This window comes from Trachemys scripta, chromosome 11 (assembly GCF_013100865.1).
Source record: "Trachemys scripta elegans isolate TJP31775 chromosome 11, CAS_Tse_1.0, whole genome shotgun sequence".
Lineage (NCBI taxonomy): Eukaryota > Metazoa > Chordata > Testudines > Emydidae > Trachemys > Trachemys scripta.
In genome coordinates this window covers 72,222,922-72,249,854 of record NC_048308.1, presented here as the reverse complement: position 1 = coordinate 72,249,854, position 26,933 = coordinate 72,222,922, and the positions used below count along the sequence as shown (strand labels likewise).

Sequence of the window (26,933 nt, the reverse complement as noted above, 5' to 3'; positions counted from 1 at the left end):
TCAAAGGGGTCTCTTTTGCCTTTCTTCCACCAACTAGAACATTAATCACGAATGCTTCCACAATAGCTTGGTGAGTGCATTTGGGATCATTAGAGATTCAGTGTTTTGTAGGAAGAGCAGGAGACCTCTTGTTATATCAATGTACTGGAGCTTCAAGCAGTATACAATGTCTGTTGGGCCTTTCAGAATCAGTTCCAGTGAGCCACAGTTCATACTCACTGACAATACCACTACAGTGCATTATGTGACCAAGCAAGAGGTCACTTCCCAGGCTTTCAAAACCAGCTGGCTGATCACCTCAGCAGGACTTTTTCAGACAACCGTGAGTGGTCCCTAAATAATAGTGTGCTGAGATCTATTTTTGGAGAAAGGGGCGTCCCTTTTATCAACATATTTTTGACAAAGGACAACAGGAAATGTTGTCAGTTCTGTTCCCAGGTGGTGCTCAGCCTGGGATCTGTAACCAATTATTTTCATCTGAATTGGGGAGCTCAAATTGGACTATGCCAAGGTAATGCTGATTGCACTGGCCTGACTGAGGTAGTGTTGGTTTTCCGATCTTCTCACCCTACCAGCTTGGCCTCCTAAGTCTCTCCCTACCACCTGACTCAACATCCCAGCCAGTTTGTTCATTCTACACTGGACAGTCTGCACCTTACTCTTTGGATGTTGCATGGCTAAATGAGGAGGAGAGGAAATGCATGGTATCTACAAGGTCCACCTAAGTGGAGATGTCTTTCAATTTGGGCAACATCAAATCAAATTCAGCTCATGTCAGCTCAGATTCATGATATTCGGTACTACGTGCTGCATTTAAAATCTTGTGAAGTAGCTCTTAGCTTCCTGAAGGTCCACTTGGCTGCAATCTTAGCTTTCCATCTTCCTGTCTAAGGAAAGAGGGTATTCTCAAGGCTATGATAGTTAGATTTCTGAAGGGTATTGTCTGCCTTTTTCCACCAGAGAGGAAAATGGTGCCATTATGGCTCTTAATACAGTGATGGCATGAGTCTGCCTTTTTGAGCTGATAGCACCATATTTGTGGTCTCTCCTCACCTAGAAGACAGCCTCCCTGATGGCTATAACATCTGCAAGACAAGTCAGCGAATTGCAAGCCTTATGGCAGACACGTCATATATGCAGTTCTTCAAAGACAAGGTATCATTGAGACCACTGCCAGAATTTTTGTCTAAGGTGCTGTCTTACTTTCATTGTAATCAGGTTATTTACTTAGCTATATTTTCTCCCAAGCCACAATCAGTTCCCTGGGAGAAGAGTCTGTATTACTCATTTTCCCAGTGTCTCTAACTCTAAAAGTGATGAACAAGATCAAGCAGGACAAGGACCTCTTGATAGTCCTTACATGGCCAATACATGCATGGCATCATTACCTTTTTTGATTATCTCCTTGTCTGGTGATCAACCTTTCATGCTTCCCTCATCCCTCTTAAGATGCAAAGTGACTGCTTTATCCCACCCTAAAGAGTCTCTGCCTCAAGGCATAGGTCCTTGATGGTTCGTGGGCATACAGTCCACTTGTTAGGTAGAGGTCCATAAAGACAGCCTTTTTAATAATCATTACATTGGCTTGAAGAGTTGGGGAAATCAGAGGGCCTTTTTGGTGGATCCTTCCTTTATAGTATTTTTCAAGGATAAAATTTCCCTACATCCACATCCCAGATTCCTTCCTAAGGTATCTTCCGAGTTTCATCTGAGCCAGACCATACGTTTACTGTTCCCTCTGTGTCAAAAGAGCATTGGCTTTCTATCTCGATAGGAGCAAACCATTTTGGAAATCTCTGAGAGGCTTTCTATCTCGATAGGAGCAAACCATTTTGGAAGTCTCTGAGACAAATAGTCTACATTGTAGACAAATCTAAGTGTTCCTCTATTTCTACCCAGAGATTTCAAGGTAGATGTATTATCACTTGCTATCAGATTGCCAATGCTTAATCTCCTGCTAGGGTTCTGGCCCATTCTACTAGGTTGCAGTCAACATCCTGGCCTTATTTAAGGACATTCCAGTACCTGAAATCTGCAGGGCCAGTATATGGTCTTCAATACATACCTTCTCCAAATGCTATGCCTTGGTTCATGCCTCTAGATCTGATGTAGCAGTAGGCAGTGCAGTTCTGTCTTCTGTACTAGACTCTATTCCGAAACTCCCTCCTCCTGTGGTACTGCTCAGAAGTCACCTGAAGTGAAGCACACATAGGGACACTACTTGAAAGAGAGTGAAAGGTTACTTACTCTGTGCAGTAACTGTCGTTCTTCAATATGCATGTCCTTATGGGAGATCCACTGTTCATCCTCCTTTCCCTTTGCTTCAGAGTTTTCTCTTTGGGATTTTGCAGTAGAAAAGGAACTGAGGGTGGTTCATCCGTGCAGTTTTATATATCTTCAGCAAGGCATGGGGATCTGTGGGGCCCGTGCATGTGCCCAACTGACTGCTAATGAAAATCTCTGCTCAAAGGTACATCCGCACCTGAAGCGGAGCACCCCATATTGGGACACAACTTGAAGAAATACAGTTACAGGATGAATCACCTTTTCTTCTTTTCATCCCCTCTGCATCAGAGTTTCCAGCCTCAGTTTTGGTGCACAGGAACTAAGGGAGGGTCGGGGTGCTGCCCTTATGTAGTCACAGTAGGGACTACGAGGGAAAGGGCACTAGCTCCGCCCTTACACATATTACTAAACAAAGTCCTTCGGCTTTGGTGGCTTGGCGTGCGCACACCTGAGTGGAATACATGTCTGCACCCACATCTCAAAGAACAACAATTATGCTACTGGTAAGTAGCCAACTTTTTCCAAATGGAAAAGGTCACAGTATTGTGAACGAATATGAAGAGTTGGAGTATAGACTTATTTCTCAGTGTCCATTTGAACTGTAAGTTCAATATTTAAATAGTTTTAAATATTTCAGGCTTAAAAGGCTTTGGTAACAAATAAATTTTAAAAAAATAAACTGTTTCTGTTGTAGTGGATTTAGTTAACTGGCACACACTGAGCTTTGATAAAATGTAAAATTCAGTACAAAGGCTTAGATTTACATTTCAAACTTGTAATTATGACTAAGCTGTGGTGATGTTTCCTTTTAATAGAAGGAGAAGCTGGAAACCGTGCCTCTGAGAAGCCAATGGTGTCCGAGAATGGCGAAGTATCTAATGATCTTCCACCTCATGTCACCCAAAGGTCCGTTCCTATCTCTGTTCCTTTCTAACCTAACTGTAACAGGTCTGAAGAAGGCAATTATCTTGAGAGCAGATAAGGACACTTTTAACAATAAATTGCTGCTAATGATAGTCTGCATGAAGATGATGTATCAAATGATTCAACCCAGTACACCTAGATATGGATGACTTCATTGTCTTAATGAACAGTTATTTCCAGTTTGTAATTTTTGTTGAATTCAGTGTTATCATTTTAGTTCATAGCATGCCTTGGTATAAATGGTGCTATCTTAAATTACAATGTACAGATTGAGAATGAAATAATGAGATGAATAGTACATTAATGCATTTCCCATACTACTGAGGTGGAGAACTCTCCTTTTCAATTGCCTTATTTTTTTATCTTTTCAAATACAAATTTCCTCTGTATGTCCAGGCAAGATAGCAAAGGTGGTTCTTTGATTGCACATGTGTGTTCCGCTCTTGGTGGGTGCACCACCCAGGCATAGTTGTCAGAAATTTTTTCCTCAGTGGACCTTTCGGGGCAGCTTGAGTGCCCTCTACTTCCGCGTGCCACTGCATGTGGATAGGGCCAAGCTGCTCTTGAAACCTCGCTCGCCTCAGTTTCTTCTTACTGCCCATGATGGTGGTTCGAATCTGTTGGTCTTGCATTAGCAAGTGCTCTCAGCGTGTTTTTTCTTGTATATAGTTACATGTTTGTACAGTTATTAGGGACAGTTGGTGTTTGTTGAGTTAGTTTAGTGTCTGTTAATTCTTTCTCGGTTCCCCAAGTTTGGGGGTCTGTTGTAAATACTGAGGAATGCTTCAGTCACTGGGCTTCAAGCCTTGCCTGGCATGACTGAAGCCTTTGCCTGTGGGTGACCCTCACTTTAGTTGTTTAAAATGCTTGAGGGAGTTTCATATTAAGGATCGGTACCAGATTTGCAAGGACTTCAAGTCTAGAATCATAGAATATCAGGGTTGGAAGGGACCTCAGGAGGTCATCTAGTCCAACCCCCTGCTCAAAGCAGGACCAATTCCCAACTAAATCATCCCAGCCAGGGCTTTGTCAAGCCGGGCCTTAGAAACCTCCAAGGAAGGAGATTCCACCATCTCCCTAGGTAACCCATGAAGAATGGGTTCCAGTGCTTCACCACCCTCCTAGTGAAATAGTGTTTCCTAATATCCAACCTAGACCTCCCCCACTGCAATTTGAGACCATTGCTCCTTGTTCTGTCATCTGCCACCACTGAGAACAGCCGAGCTCCATCCTCTTTGGAACCCCCTTTCAGGTAGTTAAAAGCAGCTATCAAATCCCCCCTCATTCTTCTCTTCTGGAGACTAAACAATCCCAGTTCCCTCAGCCTCTCCTCATAAGTCATGTGCTCCAGACCCCTAATCATTTTTGTTGCCCTCCGCTGGACTCTTTCCAATTTTTCCACATCCTTCTTGTAGTGTGGGGCCCAAAACTGGACACAGTACTCCAGATGAGGTCTCACCAATGTCGAATAAAGGTGAGGGCTTGATGGATCGCATTTAAATATATTTAGGTTAATTCATAGCACACACATTAGCTGGCTAGAGCACCAATTCAGGAAAGCACTTAAATACGTGCTTAGAATCATAGAACCAAGAAAGAGCTAGAGACCAGACTGTAGTTTCTTTTGATAGAGATGGTTCTGAGACTACCTTCAGAGCCATCTCGATTGGAGATGGTACCGAGCACTTCAGCATCTGAAGAAGTATGTCTCCGATGCTGACTGAGTCCTGGCACTGCTCTCCCTTGCCGGTGCCCAGGAAGAAGCAGAAGGCTTCCAAGGACACTGCTGGGAGATGCAGATCCCCGGTCCCTAAGTCAGCCAAGAAAGGGGACAGTGTAGAGTGCAGTCAAAACTGAAGCACTCCTCCACTCATCTGCTAAATCAGCACCGTTGACTCTGGCAGGGACTACCAAGTCTGGGGCCTGAAGAAGCATCTTCATCAGTTCCAACACTGTGTACATCTCTTGCACATCAGTCAAAGACTATCCCAGTACATCTACTCCAAAGATGTCTTAAGCTGCAGTGGACTTGCTGAGCTTATCAGTGCTGTTTTACCAGCGATGCAGATTGCTTATATGGTACTGCGTGGTGCCAGCTCCTCAGTGCAGTTCCTAGCACCGAGTCAATCTCCTGAGTCTTGGAGCTCTTATCCTTCACTCTTCCCTGGACTCTTGGCACCAGTCCCTGGCAGTGACTGGATTGGCCCCTCCTTGATCAGGAGAAGGTGACTCTTTTTCTGACTCAGATCTTTGCTCTTATGTTCCCCAGCTGCAGTGTGTGTCTTGCTGTTCGCCCCCCGTTTCCCCAACCTTACCACCCTGGGTACACTTGCAAGACCCTGTGAGTGGTGCTGGCATGGACATGTGGCCTTCAAGACTTTGGGGTCCAGCGCCCTTTCAATTGCCCTTGGGGGTTCCCCCTGTTTCCAGATCACCCTCCCCAAGTTCAGTTTCCTCAGCTAAACATGATGAGTCAGCTCATCAAGCCCATTATTGGGTCCAATACCAAGCAGGTAGAAGGTGTTCATGAACATTTGGCAGGACGATGAACAGAGGAGACACAGCCTCAGCTTGTGCTGGGTTCATCTTTCTCCTCACCAGGTGAGGCAGTTTCCTCAGGAGTGCCTTTGCCCCCTTTTGATGACTAGAGGGTCCACCAGAAGCTCTTAAAAAAAGTGGTTCAAGTAGAAGAGGTCAGGAAATCTTCTTCCCGTTTCATTGATATCCTGGCCTCTGCTGCGCCATCTCGAGTGGCACTGACAATTTAATGAGGCAATTTTAGAACCTAGCAAGTGTCACTGGCAAACTTCCTCCTCACTCCTTCTCACATCCAAATGAGTGGAGCATAAATATTATGAACCCGCCCAGGTTTTGAGCATTTTTATTCCCATCCCCCTCTGGGGTCATTAGTATCAGCTTATGTTGAGTGGGAGCTCCAGGGGCAACTGATATCTACCCCTAAATCAAGGGGTGCTAAAAAGCTGGATTTGTTCAGTAGAAGAAATTACTCTATGGCAGGGTGATATGCCATCATGTGCCAGCAATGCCCCTCTGCCATGTACATTGGCCAAACCGGACAGTCTCTACGCAAAAGAATAAATGGACACAAATCAGACGTCAAGAATTATAACATTCAAAACCCAGTTGGAGAACACTTCAATCTCCCTGGACACTCGATAACTGATCTAAAAGTTGCAATTCTTCAACGAGAAAACTTTAAAAACAGACTCCAATGAGAAACTGCAGAACTGGAATTAATTTGCAAACTGGACACTATTAAATTAGCCTGGAATAAAAACTGGGAGTGGATGGGTCATTATACAAACTAAAAACTATTTCCCCTTGCTAATTTTCCCCCAACTGTTACTCACACCTTCTGATCAGCTGTTTGAAATGGGCCATCCTGATTATCACTACAAAAGTTTTTTTTTTTCTCCTGCTGATAATAGTCCACCTTAATTAATTAGTCTTGTTAGAGTTGGTGTGTGTGTGTGTGTGTGTGTGTGTGTGTGTATATATGTGTGTATATATATATATATATATATATATATCTTCCTACTGTATTTTCCACTGCATGCATCTGGTGAAGTGGGTCTTAGCCCACAAAATAAATTTGTTAGTCTCCAAGGTGCCACAAGTACTCCTTGTTCTTTTTGCTCATACAGACTAACATGGCTACCACTCTGAAGCTTAGACTCACTAACCAGAAGGCTTTATTAGGGTGATATGACTTTAATATCTGGGACGCCATTCTAAAATTTAAGGACAAGTTGTAAGGCCTCATGCATCTAGAACCTGGGCCTGTAGATCTACCGAGCAGCTGACATCTCCCGGCTATCACCCAGCAGCAGCTGCAACTAACTTGCGCTCCACTTCCCATGACCCACCGTGGACATAGACTGTGGGAAGTTCCGTCTCAAAGGTTTGACAGACGGCAGCCCCATGCCTCCAAATTGGCTCCCTGCCCTATATAAACCCAAGGATAGTTCCAGGAAGTATCCAGGCAACAGCATGGATCTTCTCTAGCTGCCACGACCATTCCTGCTTCTTGGTCTTGAATTCCTGGCTTAAAACTTGGCTTGATATGGACTTTGCCTCCTGATTCAGACTCTGACCCTTGTTATCGACCCTGGCCTGGCCCTGACTCCGAACTCCTCTGCTATTCCTAGCCTCAGGTTTGATGAAGGAAAATGAATGGCAAGAACGTCACTTCAGGCTGGTTTGGACATGGCTGATTCAGGTTCTAGGACCGTTGCCTTTGCCATCACCATACCCAGATGCTCATGTCTACAGTCTTTGGAGTTGCCCCAGAAGGTTCAGCAGACTCTGTAGGACCTGCTATTTGAAGGTCCATCCCTCTTTTCATCTCAGACTGATGATAAACTTCACAGCTTAAAGGAGTCTAAGATGACTCTGAAGTCTAGGAAGCACTTTTGTCCTCAGCTGTACCACAGCTACTCCACTTCTACACCTTGTCAGGGTATATAGAGGAAAATGAATAGGAGTTATAGACGCAAACTGGCTCTTGCTGCTGCTTCAGCATTTCCTGGTCCATCTAAGTGCCCTGGGGTTGCTAAGCAACCATTTTGGTGGTACAATCGAGGATGCCAAACCAGTCTTTGAAACAGCAAGGTTTGTTCTGTTAGTTCCATCAAAGTCTACTTAGCAGCTATCTTGGCCTTACTCCCTCAGGTGGATAGTTGCTCTGTCTTTTTTCTAATAGAATGTCAAGAAGATGTTTGAAAGACTTGGAAAGATGTATCCTCAGAAACAAGATCCTGTTCCCTAATGGGATCTAAACTTTAAATTGTCCTTTTGAGCCTTTAGCTACCTGCTTTTTTTACTGCATATTTCAATGAAAGTAGCATTTTTTGGTGGCCGTGACTTCTGCTAGGTAAGAGGGGAGGTGAGCTGCAGGCTCTTCCTGATGTCTGGCCCTCCTTATACTGTTTTCTTTAAAGATGAAATGTACCTGCATTCTCATCCAAAGTTTGTCTCAACCACAGTATCTAGCTTCTGTATCAACCAAGCGATTTACATACCTTCATTTTTTTCCCCCAGACCACACATGAATAAAGATGGGGAAAAGGCTCCATGCTTTGAGTGTCTGGAGAGCATTAGCATTCTCCCTTGACAGGTCCAAACAGTTCTGTCTCTATTCCCAGCCCTTTGTGGTGATCTCAGCGAGAATGAAGGGACTCCCAGTTTTTTCTTAGAGAATATCATCTTGGATAGCCTTGTGTATTTTCTTGTGCTACAGTTTGGCTAATATTGTCCGCCAAGCAGAGTGGCAGCACATTTGACAAGATTGCAAGAGGCTTCTGCGACTTTCCTGGCTATCTTAGACATTTGTAGGCAGCATCTTGGTCTTCGTTGCACATGTGTATTTCCCATTATGCCATCACTCAGCAATTGAGACGAAGCTTGCCCTTCAGTTGTTGTTCAGATAGGCTCTGATCCCACAATCTGTTTTCATGGCTTATGAGCCACCGAGACTGGAATGCACTTGCGCAGTCACTCTAAGAAGGAAAAAGGGTTACTTACCAGTTCCATAACTGTTGTTGTTCAAGATGTGTTGCATATGTCCATTCTATGACCTGTCCTTCTACTCCTCTCCATCGGAGATTTTCTGGCAAGAAGGAACTGAGAAGGATCAGGGCGGCTCTGCCCTTTATACCTACATGCAGTGGCACACAGCAGCAGAGGGCCCTTGAACTACCCTGATCATAGAATATCAGGGTTGGAAGGGACCTCAGGAGGTCATCTAGTCCAACACCCTGCTCAAAGCAGGACCCATCCCCAGACAGATATTTGCCCCAGATCCCTAAATGGCCCCCTCAGGGATTAAACTCACAACCTCGGGTTTAGCAGCCAATGCTCAAACCACTGAGCTGATGTACCACTGAGGGAAAAATTTCCGACAGCTGTGCTTGGGGCATGCACACACCAAGAATGGAATGGACATGCGCAACACATCTTGAAGAAAAACAATTGTGGAATAAGTTAGTAACTCTTTTCTTGTAGTTAGAGCCAAAACTAAACTTTCCCTTTTACATTAAGATTTCTATTGTTAATGCTGAATTTGATGCAGCTGCTGCAGTTCACAGTCAAGCTAAACATAGAGCAGCAGATCATAGCTATATTATTGACAGGATGCGCCAGACATTCAGCTGGTGCAAAAGATTTGGATTGTCTTTAGATGCAAAAGGTTACTGTGCAAAGGATCACTGTGTATTGATTTATGAAACGCATTCTATACGTTGCTTCATAGTCTAATCACAATACATACTATTGTTGTGATACCAGGAGAGAAGTTGTTCTATAGGCACAACACTTAAGATTTGTATAGTTCAGTTTGTGTTTTCCTATAAACTAGGGCTGTCGAGCGATTAAAAAAGTTAATTGCAGGTAATCACACTGTTAAACAATAATAGAATACCATTTATTTAAATATTTTTGGATGTTTTTTATATTTTCTTATATATTGATTTCAATTACAACACAGAATACAAAGTGTACAGTGCTCACTTTATATTTGTTTTTGATTACAAGTATTTGAACTGTAAAAAACAAAAGAAATAGTATTTTTCAATTCACCTAATATAAGTACTGTAGTGTAATCTCTTTATCATGAAAGTTGAACTTACAAATGTAGAATTATGTTGTGGTGAGGTGTCTGCCCCATCCCCATGCTAGAAGGGGCTGCAGCAGGCCAGTGTGCCTGTGCAGCCCGGCAGCCAATAAGAGAAGGGCTTATTGGGAGCCAATCAGGGCCAGGCTCAGCCCTATAAAAAGGCTGCTCTGAGAGAAGAGAGTGAGTCTGTTCCAGACCTTCAGGGAGGAAGGTCTGTCTCCTGAGCAGGAGACCAGCACCCAGGACAGCACAGTGCTGGGCAGGCTCAGGGAAGCAGAGTGGAGCTTCAGCCTGATACCTGCCAGACTGCTGGCCCTGAGTAGAAGGGCCTAGAGGATGCAATGGGGTTAGAGGGGAAGTGACCCAGGGAAGGCTAAAGGCAAGGGGAGAGAAGGAGGGCCGAGAGGCTGCCATTAGAGGGTCCCTGGGTTGGGACCCGGAGTAGCGGGCAGGCCTGGGTCCCCTCCCTTTCCCCCTTGTGCTGCACCGGGCCGTAGCAGTGGCCGAGTCAGGCTGCAACTGCCCCCTGACGTAAGAGGGGCTAGACTTGGGGGTTATGGCAGGCCGCTGAGGCCAGTGCAAAGACTCCTGTTAACCACCCTCCCTTAAACCTTGATTCTTAAACCTTGTGTCAAGTGTTGTAGCTATCTTTAGAAATCTCACATTGGTACCTTCTTTGTGTTTTGTCAGATCTGCAGTGAAAGTGTTCTTAAAACGAACAACATGTGGTGAATCTGTAAAAAGCAACAGAGGGTCCTGTGGCACCTTTGAGACTAACAGAAGTACTGGGAGCATAAGCTTTCGTGGGTAAGAACCTCACTTCTTCATCTTCAGATTTCAGCTTTCTTACCCACGAAAGCTTATGCTCCCAGTACTTCTGTTAGTCTCAAAGGTGCCACAGGACCCTCTGTTGCTTTTTACAGATTCACCACATGTTGTTCGTTTTAAGAACACTTTCACTGCAGATCTGACAAAACACAAAGAAGGTACCAATGTGAGATTTCTAAAGATAGCTACAACACTTGACACAAGNTGGTCTCAAGTTGCAGTGGGGGAGGTCCAGGTTGGATATCAGGAAAAACTATTTCACTAGGAGGGTGGTGAAACACTGGAATGCGTTACCTAGGGAGGTGGTGGAGTCTCCTTCCTTGGAGGTTTTTAAGGCCCGGCTTGACAAAGCCCTGGCTGGGATGATTTAGCTGGGAATTGGTCCTGCTTTGAGCAGGGGGTTGGACTAGATGACCTCTTGAGGTCCCTTCCAACTCTGATATTCTATGATTCTATTCTATGATTTCATTACAGTACTTGAATGAGGTGAACTGAAAAAAATACCATTTTATTATTTTTACAATGCAAATATTTGTAATGAAAAAAATGTACACTTTGATTTCAATTACAACACAATACAATATATATGTAAATGTAGAAAAACATCCAAAATATTTAATACATTTCAATTGGTATTCTATTGTTTAACAGTGCGATTAAAACTGCGATTAATCCTGATTAATTTTTTAATTGTGATTAATATTTTTGCGTTAATTGCGCGAGTTAACTGTGATTAATCAACAGCCCTACTATAAATTAGTAACTTCCATGGATATGTATTAGTTGTTAGTTTTGCAGCTATAAGTGAAAAATCTTTTGTTTATTGTAGAAGACCACCACGTCCCAATAGTGCAAGGCCAGCTCCTCCCCGGATAAAACGACAAGAAAGTGCAGAGGTTTTACTTCCAGAGAGGTAAGGGAAGGGGAGTGAGTGTGTGTGTGTGTGTGTGTGTGTGTGTGTGTGTGTGTGTGAGATATGCAGAATAAACATTCCTAGTTATCCCAGTGCATCATTTTGTGGTATGCCATGTGACACTCACCTGTAACAACGATACTAAAATATACACACTGTACATGGCCTCAGCTTAGAAAATTTTAAGATTTGGTATGCTGGTCTTATTGTTTCTGCAGAACCAGTACAAAGTGAAACTGATCTGTGGTATCAGAAGCTTTGAAAAGCAGATAGAAAAGCTGTTGCAAACTCTGGAACAATAAATCTTATAATGCTAATCTAAAATAAGCCTAGAAAAGACCTGTCATGTATGCAGTGAATAGACCATGGCCCCAGAATGCTGAAGGTGCCTTTTGAAACTCTTCCTAATTACCAAAATGATAAGCATCTGATAAATGCTAACTTCCTCTAATCCAGAAAAGCAAGTTGGTGGTTAAAAGAAAAAAAATTATTTCTGTGGCCAAATAAAAGATATGTATGATAACTGTTGTTCTTTAAGATGTGAGTGCAGACATGTATTCCACTCAGGTGTGTGTGCGCCTAGCACTACCTGTAGAAGTGGCATTCATGCTTTTTCCTTCACATCCCTCCCATGGCTATATGGCAGTGCCGTCCCGACCCCCCTTCCGTTTCTTTGCACTGAAACCACAGGCTGGAGACTCCAGTGCTGAGGGATCAGATGGTGGGCTGTGGAATATATGTATGCACTCTCATCTCAAAGAACAAAAGTTACGATACCGGTAAGTAACAGTCTTTTCTTCTTCAAGTGGTTGCAGACATGTATTCCATTCAGGTGACTCTCAAGCAGTTTGAGCAGCGGGTGAGGGTTCAGAGTCTATTTAAACAGTGACTGCAGAACTGTTGTCCCAAGGTTTTCATCCGATCTCGACGCCGTAATGATAGCATGATGTTTAGCAAAAGTATGCACAGAAGACCATGTCACTGGCCTGCAGATATCCAGTATTGAAATATCGCTAAGGAATCCAATTGATGTCACTTGATCTCTCATTGAATGAGCCCATAATGACTGAAGGGATGTCATATGAGCAACTTCATGAGTTTAGGTAATACGAGCAGTTATCCACTTGGAAATGGTCTGAATGGAGACCAGTTGTCCTTTCATCTGCTCAGTAGTTGAGATGATGTATAAAACTGTTTAGTCCTTTCATAGATTTCATAGAATATCAGGGTTGGAAGGGACCTCAGGAGGTCATCTAGTCCAACCCCCTGCTCAAAACAAGACCAATCCCCAGACAGATTTTTGCCCCAGATCCCTAAGTGGCCCCCTCAAGGATTGAGCTCACAACCCTGGGTTTAGCAGGCCAATGCTCAAAACACTGAGCTATCCCTCCCTTCTAAATAGAATGCTAAGCACCGCCTGACATTTAAGGGATATAGATGTTGTTCATCCGCACTTGAATGTCGTTTGGAAAAAAATATAGGTAAGTAAATAACCTGTTTAAAGTGAAATGGAGATACCACTTTGGACAAAATTTTAGATGTGGTCTTAAAGCCACTTTGTTCTTGAAGAATTGAGTGTACAAGGATCTGCCATTAAAGCTTGTATCTTGTTCACTCATCTTGTGGATGTGAGAAGAGAGCCAGTAAACATCTTGCTATCGGCTCGAACTGCAGGCCCTTTAGCATCGCCAGCCCCCTGTTAAGGTCCCACAATGGCACGATTTCCTTCACTGGTAGAAAAAGGAGAATAGTGCCCTTAAAAAAAAAACCGCACTATCATGGGGTTTGAGAATACCGACTTTCCTTGGATGGGAGGGTGAAAAACTGAGATCACAGCCAAATGAGCATTCAGGGAGCTAAAAGCTAGACTCGAAGATGTCAAATGCAGCAAATAATCCAAAAATATCCTGAATCCAAGCTGATGTGGGCTGAATTTGCTTGGATGTTGCCCAAATCAAAAATTGTTTCAATTTAGACAAATAGGTGGACCTTGTAACTGGTTTTCTACTACTAAGCAGAATTTCCCTAACTGCTTCCAGGAATTGCCCCTTCTCATTTAGCCCTGCAGCATCCATGCAGTGAGTTGTTCATCTGGCAGTCAGCAGTCTACCTATCTATGATCAGTCAGCAGGTTGCGAAGAAGAGGGTAGAGACTTGTGAGTTCGAGGGATAGAGTGGTCAGAAAACCAACATTGCTTTGGCCATGTTGGTGTGATCAGAATCAGTTTGGTATGTTCCAGTTTGAGCTTGAGGATAAATCTGAGGGATAGGAGGAAAGGCATACATCGGGTCCCTTCTACAATTCACTTGTAACATTTTGGTAAGAGATTCCAGGCCAAGTCCTGCTTGGAAACAGAACTGACATTTCCTGTTGTCCTTTTGTCACAAATAGGTCAGTTGAATGGACCTCAGCACACTGTTCTTTAGGGACAACTCGTGGTTGTCTGAGAAAGCCCTGTTGAGCTACTTGGCTAGCTGGTTCTGAGAGCATGGCAAGTAAGCTGCTGTGGGTATAATACCGTCCTTGATGCAGCACTGTCAGAACTTTATTGCCTCTTGATAAAGCTGGATGGAGCTGGCTCCCACCTGCTTGCTCATCATTGCAGTGGTATTGTCTGTGAGAATATGAATCGCTGCCCCCAGGAAGTGGTTCCGAAAAGCCCAACAGGCATTGTATGTTGCTTGAAGTTCCAGCATGTTGATATAACAGGAAGGTTCCTGTTCTTACCACAAACCATGAACTTGTAACACTCCTAGATGTAAAAAGCAACAGAGAGTTCTGTGGCACCTTATACACTAACAGATGTATTGGAGCATAAGCTTTCGTGGGTGAATACTCAGCTTATGCTCCAATACATCTGTTAGTGTATAAGGTGCCACAGGACTCTTAGTCTGGATCTGTAAAAAGCAACAAACACGGCTACCCCTCTGATACTTGATTCCTAGATGTGTTCCCCAACCTATTGTGGAGGCATTGGCAAATACTGTTCTTCTTCGAGTGCTTGCTCATATCGATTCCAATTAGGTGCGCGCGCGCTGTGTGCACGATCGTCGGAGAATTTTCTACCCTAGCAACACCCGGTGGGTCGGCTGTGGAGCCCCCTGGAGTGGCGCCTTCATGGCGCTGGATATATACCCCAGCCGACCCAGCGCCCCCTCAGTTCCTTCTGCATTGCCCACTCGATACATCTCATGGCATCGTTCCTCGCTGGAGTCCAGAACGCTCTAGCGGACCGTCTCAGCAGATCCTTCCAGATGCACCAGTGGTCGATTCGCCCGGATATCATCCATTCCATCTTCCAGAGGTGGGGATTTCCCCAGGTCGACCTGTTCGCCTCATGCGCCAACAGGAAGTGCCACGTGTTCTGCTCCCTCCAAGGGCAATCTCCGGGCTTCCTGTCGGACGCTTTCTTGCTATCGTGGAAAGACCAGCTGTTCTACGCTTTCCCTCCATTTGCACTGGTCCACAGGGTACTGCTCAAGCTATGCAGAGACAAGGCACGTATGATTCTAGTCGCTCCAGGTTGGCCAAGATAGCACTGGTACACCATGCTTCTGGAGCTATCGGTACAGACTCCAATCACGCTTCCGTTGTGCCAGTACTTGATCTCTCAGGACCACGGCCGACTCTGTCACCCCGACCTACGATCGCTCCACCTTACAGCATGAATGCTCCATGGCTGGATCGGACAGAGCTACGATGCTCACATCCCGTGCAACAGATTCTGCTGGGAAGTGGGAAACCTTCTAAATGGATCACTTACTTGGCCAAGTGGAAGCGTTTCTCCTGTTGGTGTGAGCAGCAGGCCACGTCCCCCTTGCAGGCATCAATTCCGCTTATACTTGAATATCTCCTATCCCTAAAACAGCAGGGCTTGGCGATATCTTTGGTCAGGGTTCACCTAGCTGCTATATCGGTGTTCCACCCAGGAGAACACGCTTCCTCGGTCTTCTCTAACCCGATGGTCATCAGCTTCCTCAAGGGCTTAGATTGTCTATACCCACAGCAACGTCAACCGGTTCCGGCGTGGGATCTTAACTTGGTTCTCTCCAAGCTCATGGGGCCCCTGTTCGAGCCATTGGCTACCTGCTCACTCCTTTACCTATCTTGGAAGACAGCCTTCCTTGTAGCCATCACTTCAGCAAGGCATGTTTCTGAAATCAGGGCACTCACGTCTGAGCTTCCATATACAGTCTTCCATAAAGACAAGGTGCAGCTTCGCCCCCACCCTGACTTTCTTCCCACGGTGGTATCAGCTTTTCATGTGAACCAGGATATATTTCTCCCAGTCTTCCATCCTGAGCCGCACGCCACGCGTCAAGACCAGCGTATGCACTCCTTGGACGTACGCAGGCCCCTTGCTTTCTATATTGAGCATACGAAGCCATTTAGGAAGACGACGCAACTCTTCGTTGCAGTGGCCGACCAGATGAAAGGCTTACCAGTCTCCTTGCAACGTCTCTGCTCTTGGATCATGTCCTGCGTTTGTGCTTACTACGATCTGGCCGGTGCCCCGACACCGCACCTCACCGCCCACTCCACGAGGGCCCAAGCCTCCTCAACTGCCTTCCTGGCTCACGTCCCGATCCAGGACATTTGTAGAGCGGCGGTTTGGTCATCGGTCCACACCTTCACCGCTCACTATGCGCTTGTACAGCAGTCCAGAGACGATGCTGCATTTGGATCAGCGGTTCTGCACTCAGCGATGTCTCACTCCGACCCCACCGCCTAGGTAAGGCTTGGTAGTCACCTAATTGGAATTGATATGAGCAAGCACTCGAAGAAGAAAAAACGGTTACTCACCTTTGTAACTGTTGTTCTTCGAGATGTGTTGCTCATATCCATTCCAAACCGCCCCCCTTCCCCACTGTCGGAGTAGCCGGCAAGAAGGAACTGAGGGGGCGCTGGGTCAGCTGGGGTATATATCCAGTGCCATGAAGGCGCCACTCCAGGGGGCTCCACAGCCGACCCACCGGGTGTTGCTAGGGTAGAAAATTTTCCGACGATCCTGCACGCGGCGTGCGCACACCTAATTGGAATGGATATGAGCAACGCATCTCGAAGAACAACAGTTACAAAGGTGAGTAACTGTTTTTTCTGGTTAGTGGAGGGTGGGCAAAAGGGATTTCCTGACACATGTTGTATTCTGTCTACCATTGTAATGAGTCGCATATCTCCGGCGGCACTCAGACAGTAGTGTCCAGTGGCTAGCAACTGGGGTGATAGTCCTCTTCAGTGGTAGCTGAAGTTAATCTAAGGTGCAGTCTTGCATGTTGCACCATGTACTTGTAGGCTGCTGTATGGTCCAGTAACCTCAGGCTTACCCGGATCATATGTGAAGAATGCGATTGGTGATCCCAATGAAGATGCTGAATTGTCTGGAACCACTGGCATGGGAAAAATGTACTAGATGAATTTGTTGTGACCAAAGATATCAAAGATCGGTCTCATTCCTCCTTTGGACTTGGAGGTCAAGAAATACAGGGACTAAAATCCTTTTCTGCAAAGATGATGAGGAACCTGCTCTATAGCCCCCCCAGAGCACACAGGGTTTGTACCTGCCACGAAAGCAATGACTCGTGAGAGGGCTCCCTGAAAAGGTACAGAGTAGGAGGATAGCATCTTAATGGCATAACCCAATCCCATCTCCTGTAGAACCTGTTCCTGAATAAATGAGACTGGGATATGATGATCACAACTGGAGCCATGCTCTCAAAACTTAAGTCAAATAGATTGTCCATTCAGACAGGAGAGGATGGGTGGTTTGGCTAAAATTAGATCCAGAAACTAACTGTAAGGATGTCTTGGCCACTAACGGGCCTTCTGTAACAAAGGCTTTGAACTTTGTCTGGAGGATTCTGGTAATTTATCCTCAACTTTGGACATAGTGTCCCAGTTCACAAAAACCATACCTTGGCCACAGAGCTTGCTGGTTGGCAATATGCAGTTTGCAAGAATGAAGTCCAATAGATCTCCCTCCTCATCAAATCTAACCTTTTCTGTTGTCTTTCTTTAGGCATAGATATGTATCTCCCCTGTCTGTCTCACTCATTTGCTGCCATCACAACACGGGAATTTGGAGCTGGATGAGGGAAAAAACATTCAAAACCCTGCATAGGCACATAATATCTATTAGTGAGTTTTGTTGTGAGCGTTAACAAAGCCAGGATATTTCATGCAATTTAGCAGGCTGTAATATCACTTTGTTTATAGAGAGTGCTTCTCTCGCAGGAGCCATGGCTGGAGGATATCCAGCAGTTTATGGGTGTTTTTCTGAACAAACTTGGCATGAAGACTTAAGGCCAATGCTATGCTTCTGAGCAGATATTATAATGACCCGAAATCCTCCAGTACTGAAGATAAGGACTCTGGTACCATTACATCGTCTGGTGATAAGGAGTAAGGTGGAGGTGGGACAAACAGAATTCCTTGTGGGATAGCATCCAACAGTCAGATTCAGGAAGCTCCAGTGTAGCTGGAACTGCCTCAGCCAGTGGCTGCAGAACTGGTGGTTCCTGGAGGGACGCTACCAACAGTACAGGTGATCATGCTCTAGAATGAGCAGATGGCTGGGACTTAGCCAACTGGGGGATTTCCAAGAGATTCCATGGAGGCCATTGCAGATAAGGCTATGGCATTGGAGGCCAGTAGGAACTAAGCCAGGGGCACTTGTCTCTGTGGTGGTAATGGTGCCAATCCCGGTACTGACCATGATTCCCATTGTCTTGATGACCTTCAAGATCGAAAGCGATAGGAGGAAGCAGGGTGAGATGCCTCCAAACTCCACTTTGAGGACCCTTCCAGATAATCTGATGGTAGCAGGGGAGCTGCTCCTGATGGGGCCACCAAATGCCCTGCATCATCTGTGTTCCAACCTGACATTGTCATTAGTACAGGAGGAATAGTCAATGGCTTCTGACCACTTGTACCAGCCTCACACTCATATTTGGCCCTGGAGCAGGCATTGAAGCTGGTCTCAGTCCTGCCAGATGCAGACTACATTATAATCAATGTCTGTATAAAAGATTCTGTCCCCATTGGTGATCCCCTCAGTGCCAATGAGGAAGACGGCTGCACCTCTAGACTATAGGTAAACTGCAGGGTGGAGGACATTGCTATAAATAACAATAATTCTGCCCCGGTTCAGATGGAACTGAGGACACCACAGATAACACTACTGCAGTCAATTGTTCCTGAATAAGCAGCAAGTCAGGACAGGCAGGCACAGCAAATCTGTTGCCTGGTATACAGTTGGTGTGGAAACAGACAATGTTCCTTGGTACTGGATTCCTCAGATGTCCCCAAGGCAGTACCAGAGTCGACAGTATGGAGTACCCCTGGTCCTGCAGTGGAACTGTTGAGAGGGTCGACAGCCGAGCTCTAGCCCACATACCCGCAGACTCATGGTACTAGTTGTACTTTCCCTACACAGAGAAGATGAATCTCCTTGTAGTCTGGAATGCCCCCAGTTCATTTTCTGGGTTCTTTTTCTTGGGGGACCTGATGAAGGAGAGCATTCCCTCTTCTTTCTGGGCAAGGAATCTGTGCTCAGTCAAGAAGTCAGGTGCTTTTTTAGGAGCCAGACACTCCTTGATTGTTCCTGTTACTGAGGCAAGCCTCATGGCCCGCTCAAGAAGCTGCTGCTTTAATCTGAAGTCTCTAGCCACCTGAGTTCTCTCTTAAAGGAGTTACAGGTGAAGCGCCTTTCCTTCATGTCCCCTTCTCTGAGGCACATAAGTGTGAGTGTTGCTGTTGGGGATGGCTACCCCACAAAAAGGACAATGTTTAAACTACGGGAGAGCATCCCACTGGGAAAAACTACCTATCTAACTACTACAAACTAAAAGTACTACTACTAACTACAGTAAAACCTGCTAAGAGTGACTACTCGTGAGAGTTAGAAAAAGTGTCTCTTGTAAAAGGTGGTCTCTCTACAAAGGTTTGCACACCGGAGAGCAGCAGCTGCTGGAAGTAAGGAAGATTGGTTTCTTCTACAGGTTTGTTTTTATAGATAGGAGTAAGAAAATGTGGTCGCTGGTTGGAGATGATAGGTCGTCGCTCTTCACATTTTCTTCACAGTTAAATTATAGGGGGGAAAAACATTCCGTGGTCTCTGCAAGTAGTCGCTTGTGACAGATGGTTGCTAAGGCAGGTTTTACTGTATATGCAAAAAAGATCACCAAAAACAGTGAAGGCAAGAGTGAGGTAAGGTCACACCAAGTGCTAGCTGCTGGCGGTAGGAAGGAACTAAGGGGAGGGTGTTGCTGCCCTTACATAATCATGGGAGGGGCACTGACAAAAAGGGCATAAGTGCCGCCCCTACAGTTACTGCTAGGCAAAATTCTCTAACTTCGGTGAGCTGTGCATGCGCACACCTGAAACAAATGTCTTTAACCACTCGACGAAGAACCTGAATGCCTGGCCAGTACCTCTGTCTTCATAGATTCATCTATTCCAAGGCTCTGAGTAAGTTTCCCAAACCTGAGGAAGAGCTCTCTGTAAATTGGAAAGCATGTCTCTCTCTCACCAACAGAAGTTGGTCCAATAAAATATATTACTTCACCCACCTTGTCTCTCTGATATCCTTGGACCAAAACGGCTACCGCAACACTGCATAAAACAGGCCATGGAACTTCCCAAAACATTCTTAGAGCATATCTTTTAGAAAAACATCCAGTCCTGATTTAAAAATTGCCAGCGATGGAGATTCCACCACAACTCTTGGTCAATTGTTCCAGTGGTTAATTACTCTCACCAGTAACAATTTTCACCTTAATACTGCCAGTCTATATTTATCTAGCTTCAGCTTCCAGCTATTGGATCTTTCTCTACTAGATTGAAGAGCCTGGTATTAAATATTTGTTCCCTGTGGAGATACTTATAGACTGCAAATTAAAGTTGGGCTACAATTGAAAATGGCATAAATTAGATTAGGAAGTAGAACAGTAGACCCTCAGAATTACAAACACTAGAGTTACAAACTGACCAGTCAACCACCCACCTCATTTGGAACCGGAAGTACGCAATCAGGCAGCAGCAGAGACGGAAAAAAGCCAATACAGTACAGTACTGTGCTAATTGTAAACTACTTAAAAAAAAAAAAAAAAGGGAAAGTTTACAAAAAAAAAGAAAAAAAATTGACTAGCCAAGGAAACCGTTCCTGTGCTTGCTTCATTTAAATTCAGATGGTTAAAATCAGTGTTTTTCAACAACCCTAACGTTTTGTTCAGAGTCACGAACATTTCAGAGTTGTGAACAACCTCCATTCCCAAGGGGTTTGTAACTCTGAGGTTCTGCTGTATTAGAGAGAGAGAGGTGTGTGCTCTCTTCAGTTATGGACAACATTTGATCAACATTTCTGTATGGTTTAAATTTCCATTGTCTTTCTTTCAGGAATGGCAGCGGTAAAGCCGTCTCAAATGTGATCATAGACAAAAAGAATTCTGATGATGAAGATGATCAGTTTGTAGTGGAGGCAGCACCACAGCTACCTGAAATGCCAGAAATGGAAACGGTCTGTTAATATAACAAAACCCCAGCATTTTTGCTCAAATGTGTGTTCAGAGTTCCCTTAATGCTGTCCAATTTTTTTTTATTTGAGCAGTTTCTTAGCTGGGATGCATGCATGCTTTAGATCACAGCGATATAAGCTTCCTTATAACTAAAAGCTTTTACGTTTTCTTATGTAGGAGCCAATAGTGGAGCTGGATGGTGATGAGAAGCATGGTAAGTTTCTCTGGCTCTTCTCTGTTCTTCTGTGATTCATACTCTACACAGGATGTAAAAGAATCTTAAATAGATAATGGGAATAACATTTCTTGATCATGTTTTGATCTTGCATCTTGAGGGTATGAACTTCTAATTTATGCAATAACTTTAAAAAACAAAAATACAGAAACAAGCTATATAGCAAAAGCAATCTGTTCTTATTGTAACAGGGTAGCAGGATCTACAATCCAGGTAGGGATACAGATCTGTTAATGCATCCTGTTAGCAAGAGTTTAGAACCCTGCTGAGTAAATTCTGCTAACTTATTATGGTAGGTACAGCTGGTAAAGTCCATGGAGAACCAGCATATTATCAGATCAAAGTGAAACTGAACTTTGGTATCAGTATGTGTTTGCTGCCAAGTTTTAAAGAACTGGCAGAAATCACTGACTAAGCATCTTGAACCAAAGTTTGTTGACGTGCTCAACCAGCCTTTTACAGCAATAGCCTCAGGTGCAGAAAGAATATTTTCTTCATTTCAGTTTATTCAGCTGGTTCAATTCAATGACTAATTCATTCATAGTTGAGAAACTGGTTGAGTTGAAAAAGCAGGGAAGTTTGTTTTCCTTCCCTAATCTATGAATAAAAACTACGGATGCGAGGATAAGATCTACTAGTTCTAAAATCTTGAAGGACATGGTGACCAGAAACAATTTGTTCTCTTCATTAATTACAGATAATACTTCCCTTTGTTTATTAAATTAGTTTTAAATGCAAAACATCTTTGATAAACATTTTTTCTTACATATCAGCACGTTTAAAGTAATTTCATTTAATAAATAAAATGCCGTTTTTGTACATTTTAATTGAATTTGAATTTCCATCCAAATAGAGATTGACATGCATTGCAAGTAAAAAAAAAAAAAAAAAAAAAATTATTCATCATCTAGCAAATAAGAAATGCATCATTCACATTCACCATTTTCTAACATAAAATATAAAACTTAAGAATCTAAATACATATAAGTTAAACTATATAATTGCTTAAATAAATGTGTATAATATAGTATATGCTCCTGGTTAGCAAAATAAGCACCAAAGTTAGGAGAATGGCTATATTTAGTTGCAAATCAACATGTTTTAATGGTTACCAACCAATGAGAATCAACCTTTCTCTTTAGGAAGATAACTAAAAAGTACAAATGCAAAACAGTATTAAAATCGAAGATTTAAATCATGGTTTCCTATTTTGATTATTTAAATCCTGATTAAAATTGGTGATTTAAATCAATTCACCAGGCAGCTAGGCTTAATTAGTTTTGTTTTGCAGTTGCGACTGAGTTACCAGTAAAGCAAAGCCCAAGAAGGAGCTAAGTTTGGTATTATTATACAGCCTATGTAGACTTTCTTTTGAGTGTGGTCGGAACTGTCAGGTCACACTGATATAATAAGCAGCACATGTTATCAGGAACTAAGCCTGTTGTCCTTTTAAATTATAATAATGCTGAATAGAAATTTAACTTCTGAGAAGTGTCTACTGAAAAACAATGATCTAGATATGAGTTCTAATCTGAGCTCTACCACTGATCCATTTTGTGGCCTTGAGTGAGTCACTTAACTTCTGTCTCTGCCTATCAGGGACTGTGGTTTTGTGATTGCGGTAAGCCACCAAGGGGTAAATTCCCATTTTACATTGAGACCGTGCATCTACATTGGAGTTTTGCATCAGTGTAGCTACCCCCGTACAAATATCTCTATATAGACAGGCTTTGGGATTGGAATGAGGATTGCCTAGTTTACAAAAGCTCCAGTTCAGCAAAGCACTTAAGCTTTTGAAAATTTTACCTCCCATACTTAAGTGCCTAAGGGCTTGTCCACACTTAAAACGCTACAGTAGCATAGCTGCACTGTTGTAATTCTTCAGTGTAGAGACTACCTACTCCGACAGGAGGGACTGCACAGCAGAGGTAATCCACCTCCCTCAGAGGCGGTAGCTAGGTTGACCTAGCAATGTATACATGGGGACTTAGGCCTGGTCTACACTACGGAATTAGGTCAACATAAGGCAGCTTATGTCGACCTATTTATTTCAGTGTCCATACTACAGCCTTGTTCCCGCTGATCTAAGTGCCCTGCTACACCTACATAATAACTCCACCTCCACAAGAGGTGTAGGGCTTATGTCGATGTAGTTAGGGCGATGCAGCATCCGCGTGGACACTGTGAGTTACTTACATTGGCTGTTGGCTGTCATTCTTGTCAATTCCATGGCTCCATGGTGGAGCTGTGAAACTGACAAGAAAACTGCTCACAGCTTGAGCTATTACCCAAGGGTGGGTGGGTGGCTCCAGCTAGAGCCTGGCTGTCCCCCAGGCTCCTGTCCCCCAGTCCAGCTGCTGCGCTGACTCCCTACTCTCTGCCAGGAGCCCCGCGACACCAAGGTTCCCAGCTCGCCTCCCCCGACACACTGGGCTCTCAGCTCCCTGCTGGGAACCTGGCAGCCACCCAGGCTCTAGGCGAGGAGTTCCAAGTGGGGAGCGGGGAGCCAAGAGCTTGGGGGGGCGGGGGGTTGGGGCAGATGGGCTCCCAGCAGGGAGCTATGCAGAGCTGAGATCCTGGGCTCTCAGGCCCCCTTAAGTGTTCCTGGTGAGGAAGCACACCACCAACAGAAGGAGGACAGTGTGGACATGAACCACTGCAGTAATTGCTGCGGTAGCTGTAAGTCAATCTAAAATAGTTGGTAGTGTAGATATGCCTTTAGATCGGCTTAACTAAACCGCTCAGGGGGGTGGATTTTTCACACCCGAGTGACATAGTTATGCCAACCTAATTTTCTGCTATAGACCAGGCCTAATTCCTGCTGGTACTTAGGCGTCTAAGTCACTTAAACGCTTTTGAAAATGTTATCCATACTTAAATGTATGCACATGCTTAGGTCTCATTGATTTCACATGCTTAAGTGCTTAGCTGAATCAGGGCTAAAGCTAGCTAATGTTTGCATAGCGCTTTGAAAACATAACATACTATCTAGGTATCAAGTAGTGTTGTTGTTTCTCACAGCCATAAGAATGTTATGTTAGAAGTGTGAGAAAAGATGAGAAAAATCATTTGAGAACTGATTCTGGGCTAGCCCAGCAATCTGCAGGGAGTTAGTTTCAGACTTCATATTCAGTAGCCCAGCATGGTCTGTGTGTGACCACTTCAGTTAACAGGAAAAATGAGTTGTCATTACATAGTGTCATTTAAATGAGAATTTCGGAAGGACACTGTACCTGAATGAAAGTATAGAAAACAGTGCAGAAAACCTCCAATATTACTGCACTGTTGTGCTAAAAATGAAATAAAGTGCTTTTGAAGGGGAAAAAACCCTTTCAGCTGTTTGATTGCTGAGTCTTAACAGACTACATCTCTAGATGTATAACTCTATTTTAAAAGAGAATAAATTAAATGTCTCTTACCTAACAATACCTGAGTGCAGTTTCCTCTTCTACGATACACACCTGTATAGGAATGCAGGTAATATCTTGTGTTGCTTTAGGTACTAACGATAACATTAAAAGTTGCAGAAAAAAACAGAATCCTGCAAATTCTGATCTTTATAGTTATAAAAAGCCTGTTGGGCAGTGCACCATGGAAATATAATCTATAATTCTGTCAGTATGAATAAAGTATCCAATTCAGTATCCAATTCAGATGGTTGTCTCTTTAGGCTGAGTTCAGGAGACACGTTTTGTCACTAAATAATTTAAACGTTCTTGTGGCATGTTACTTTAGTCAGCAGGGTGTATACCTCTGCATGACTGACCGATTTAGAGTAAACTTTGAAAAAGTGTACAAATAAATCTGTACAAGCAAGTTGGTTCTAAACATCATTACGCTTATTCTTTATCCCAAATCTCATTCATTTAGTTTCTCAAAACCTAGACTCCATTGTAATTTTACTGGACCTGGCTTATTTGAGAAAGGTGTTTTCCTAAATGTCCATATGTAAATTTTGCACTTTGTAAAGGAAGGGCATAGAGATTAGATGATCCATGTATGTAGTCTGTACAGCATTTGGCGGATTTTTCTGAATGAAAAGTGCCATATAAATGTAAGAGATTGTTATGATAACATATAACTCAAGAGTGTGGCTCTACACCTTTAGTGAGCTATACTTTCACGTAGTTTTGTGTTGATTTAAATAAATTTGAAAAAATTAAAATTAAAACCACCTTTTCTCTTTGATATTTTTGCAAAAGGAAGGTTTACTTTAACTATCACCTACTTTGGCTGGTTCAGGTTGCCTTTAGGTCAACAGTTCAAAGGCTAGAATAGTAGTCTTGGAAATACACTGTTATAACATGAGGTAGTTTGTTTGATAAAAGTAATTCGTTTGGGGATGGTGTCCTTTGGGCTGTTCCCATTTATCCTTCTCCTATCCATTACCCTCCAGCCACGCAGATTTGGATGTGGCTCCTCCCATAAAGCCTTTATCCTTGCTTTGACCACTAGGAGAATGGGTTCAATTTAAGAGTTTAGATGTTCCCTCTTTGGCAGTTCAACGCAGAGGAGCAAAAGACTCACCTTGGTATGTGCCTCAGGAAGATGAACGAAGCCCAGTAGGCCTCTATTATGATTCTATGACCTGACTTGATTTCTTTCCTCTCCCCCATCTCCTCTCTGGTTGTGCTGTGTAATGTACTTGTCACTACACAATCATGACATCGTATAGAGATGGGATAGAGTAATGTACTAGAATACAGTTAAAGCTGGTCTAAAATCAGTTTTCATTGAACAGAATTAAGTGACCAGGTTTTAGATTAGTTTTCAGATTATTTACAACAGTGTTTTAGTGTCAGTAACCAGCACTAAAAGAACATTGATCTTCAACAGGTGGTCTTGTAAAAAGAATCTTGGAAACAAAGAGAGATTATGAGACATCGCAACAGTCAAAGTCTACAGAGAAGGTAATGTGATAATGGGCTACAAAGACTTGTCATTCACAAATGTTTCAGTAGTGACCTCTCTTTCGTCTGTGCATTGTTTTTTTCTTCCCAGTTTTCTTTTCCTTACTTATCTAGTTATTATCCTTGATTTCTTAAATTCATCTTTGTGTTTCTCAAATTATGCCAAGCTTTCCATATTAGTCTTTGCCTTTCTCCCTTTTTTCATTCTGTTTTTGTATTTGTTACCGTACTCCTTTTTCATGTCCTTTATTTTCATTGTTAGCTGGAAAATGCAAAAAAGACAGGACAGGGAATGAGGAAAATAAGTGAGTCTCAGAAGATAGTGACATCTCTCATTTTGCTGCTTATCAAATCATACTCTGGTCAGAGCTCTATAATTGAATTAATCAAGAAAGCACCTTTGCAGCAAGAGAAGTCAATGAGTTTTATTTATTTCAAGCTGCTGTACTTGTAATACTGCTTCAGTTGGGAACTATATGAGGCGTGCTCTGTGTGTTTGCATAGCTGTAATGTTTTGATTCCAGTCTTAGTTGTCCTTTGGGCATTTGTAGAGCAGCATCCTGTTGCCCAGCAACAGTTTCATGGGCTGCTAACCAAAATAGGATCTTAGGATACTATTAACCTTATAAAGTATAATCAGATGTTGGTTTTCTGATATTGCTTCATGTCTCCAAAGCTATATTGATTGCT

At 43.5% G+C, this 26,933-nt stretch overlaps 1 protein-coding gene across 6 annotated transcripts in view; it reads left to right on the top strand.

Annotated features, from left to right (window-relative positions):
• Positions 1–26,933, top strand: part of TRAF3IP1 (TRAF3 interacting protein 1) — a 115,579-nt gene that overhangs the window by 54,095 nt on the left and 34,551 nt on the right. For all 6 annotated transcript variants that reach the window (XM_034785351.1, XM_034785350.1, XM_034785346.1 and 3 more), the window contains 5 exons: positions 3,102–3,192; positions 11,502–11,585; positions 20,980–21,100; positions 21,276–21,312; positions 26,170–26,243. In XM_034785351.1, coding sequence (XP_034641242.1) covers positions 3,102–3,192; positions 11,502–11,585; positions 20,980–21,100; positions 21,276–21,312; positions 26,170–26,243 — 407 coding nt within the window. The remainder of the gene's footprint in view (positions 1–3,101; positions 3,193–11,501; positions 11,586–20,979; positions 21,101–21,275; positions 21,313–26,169; positions 26,244–26,933) is intronic.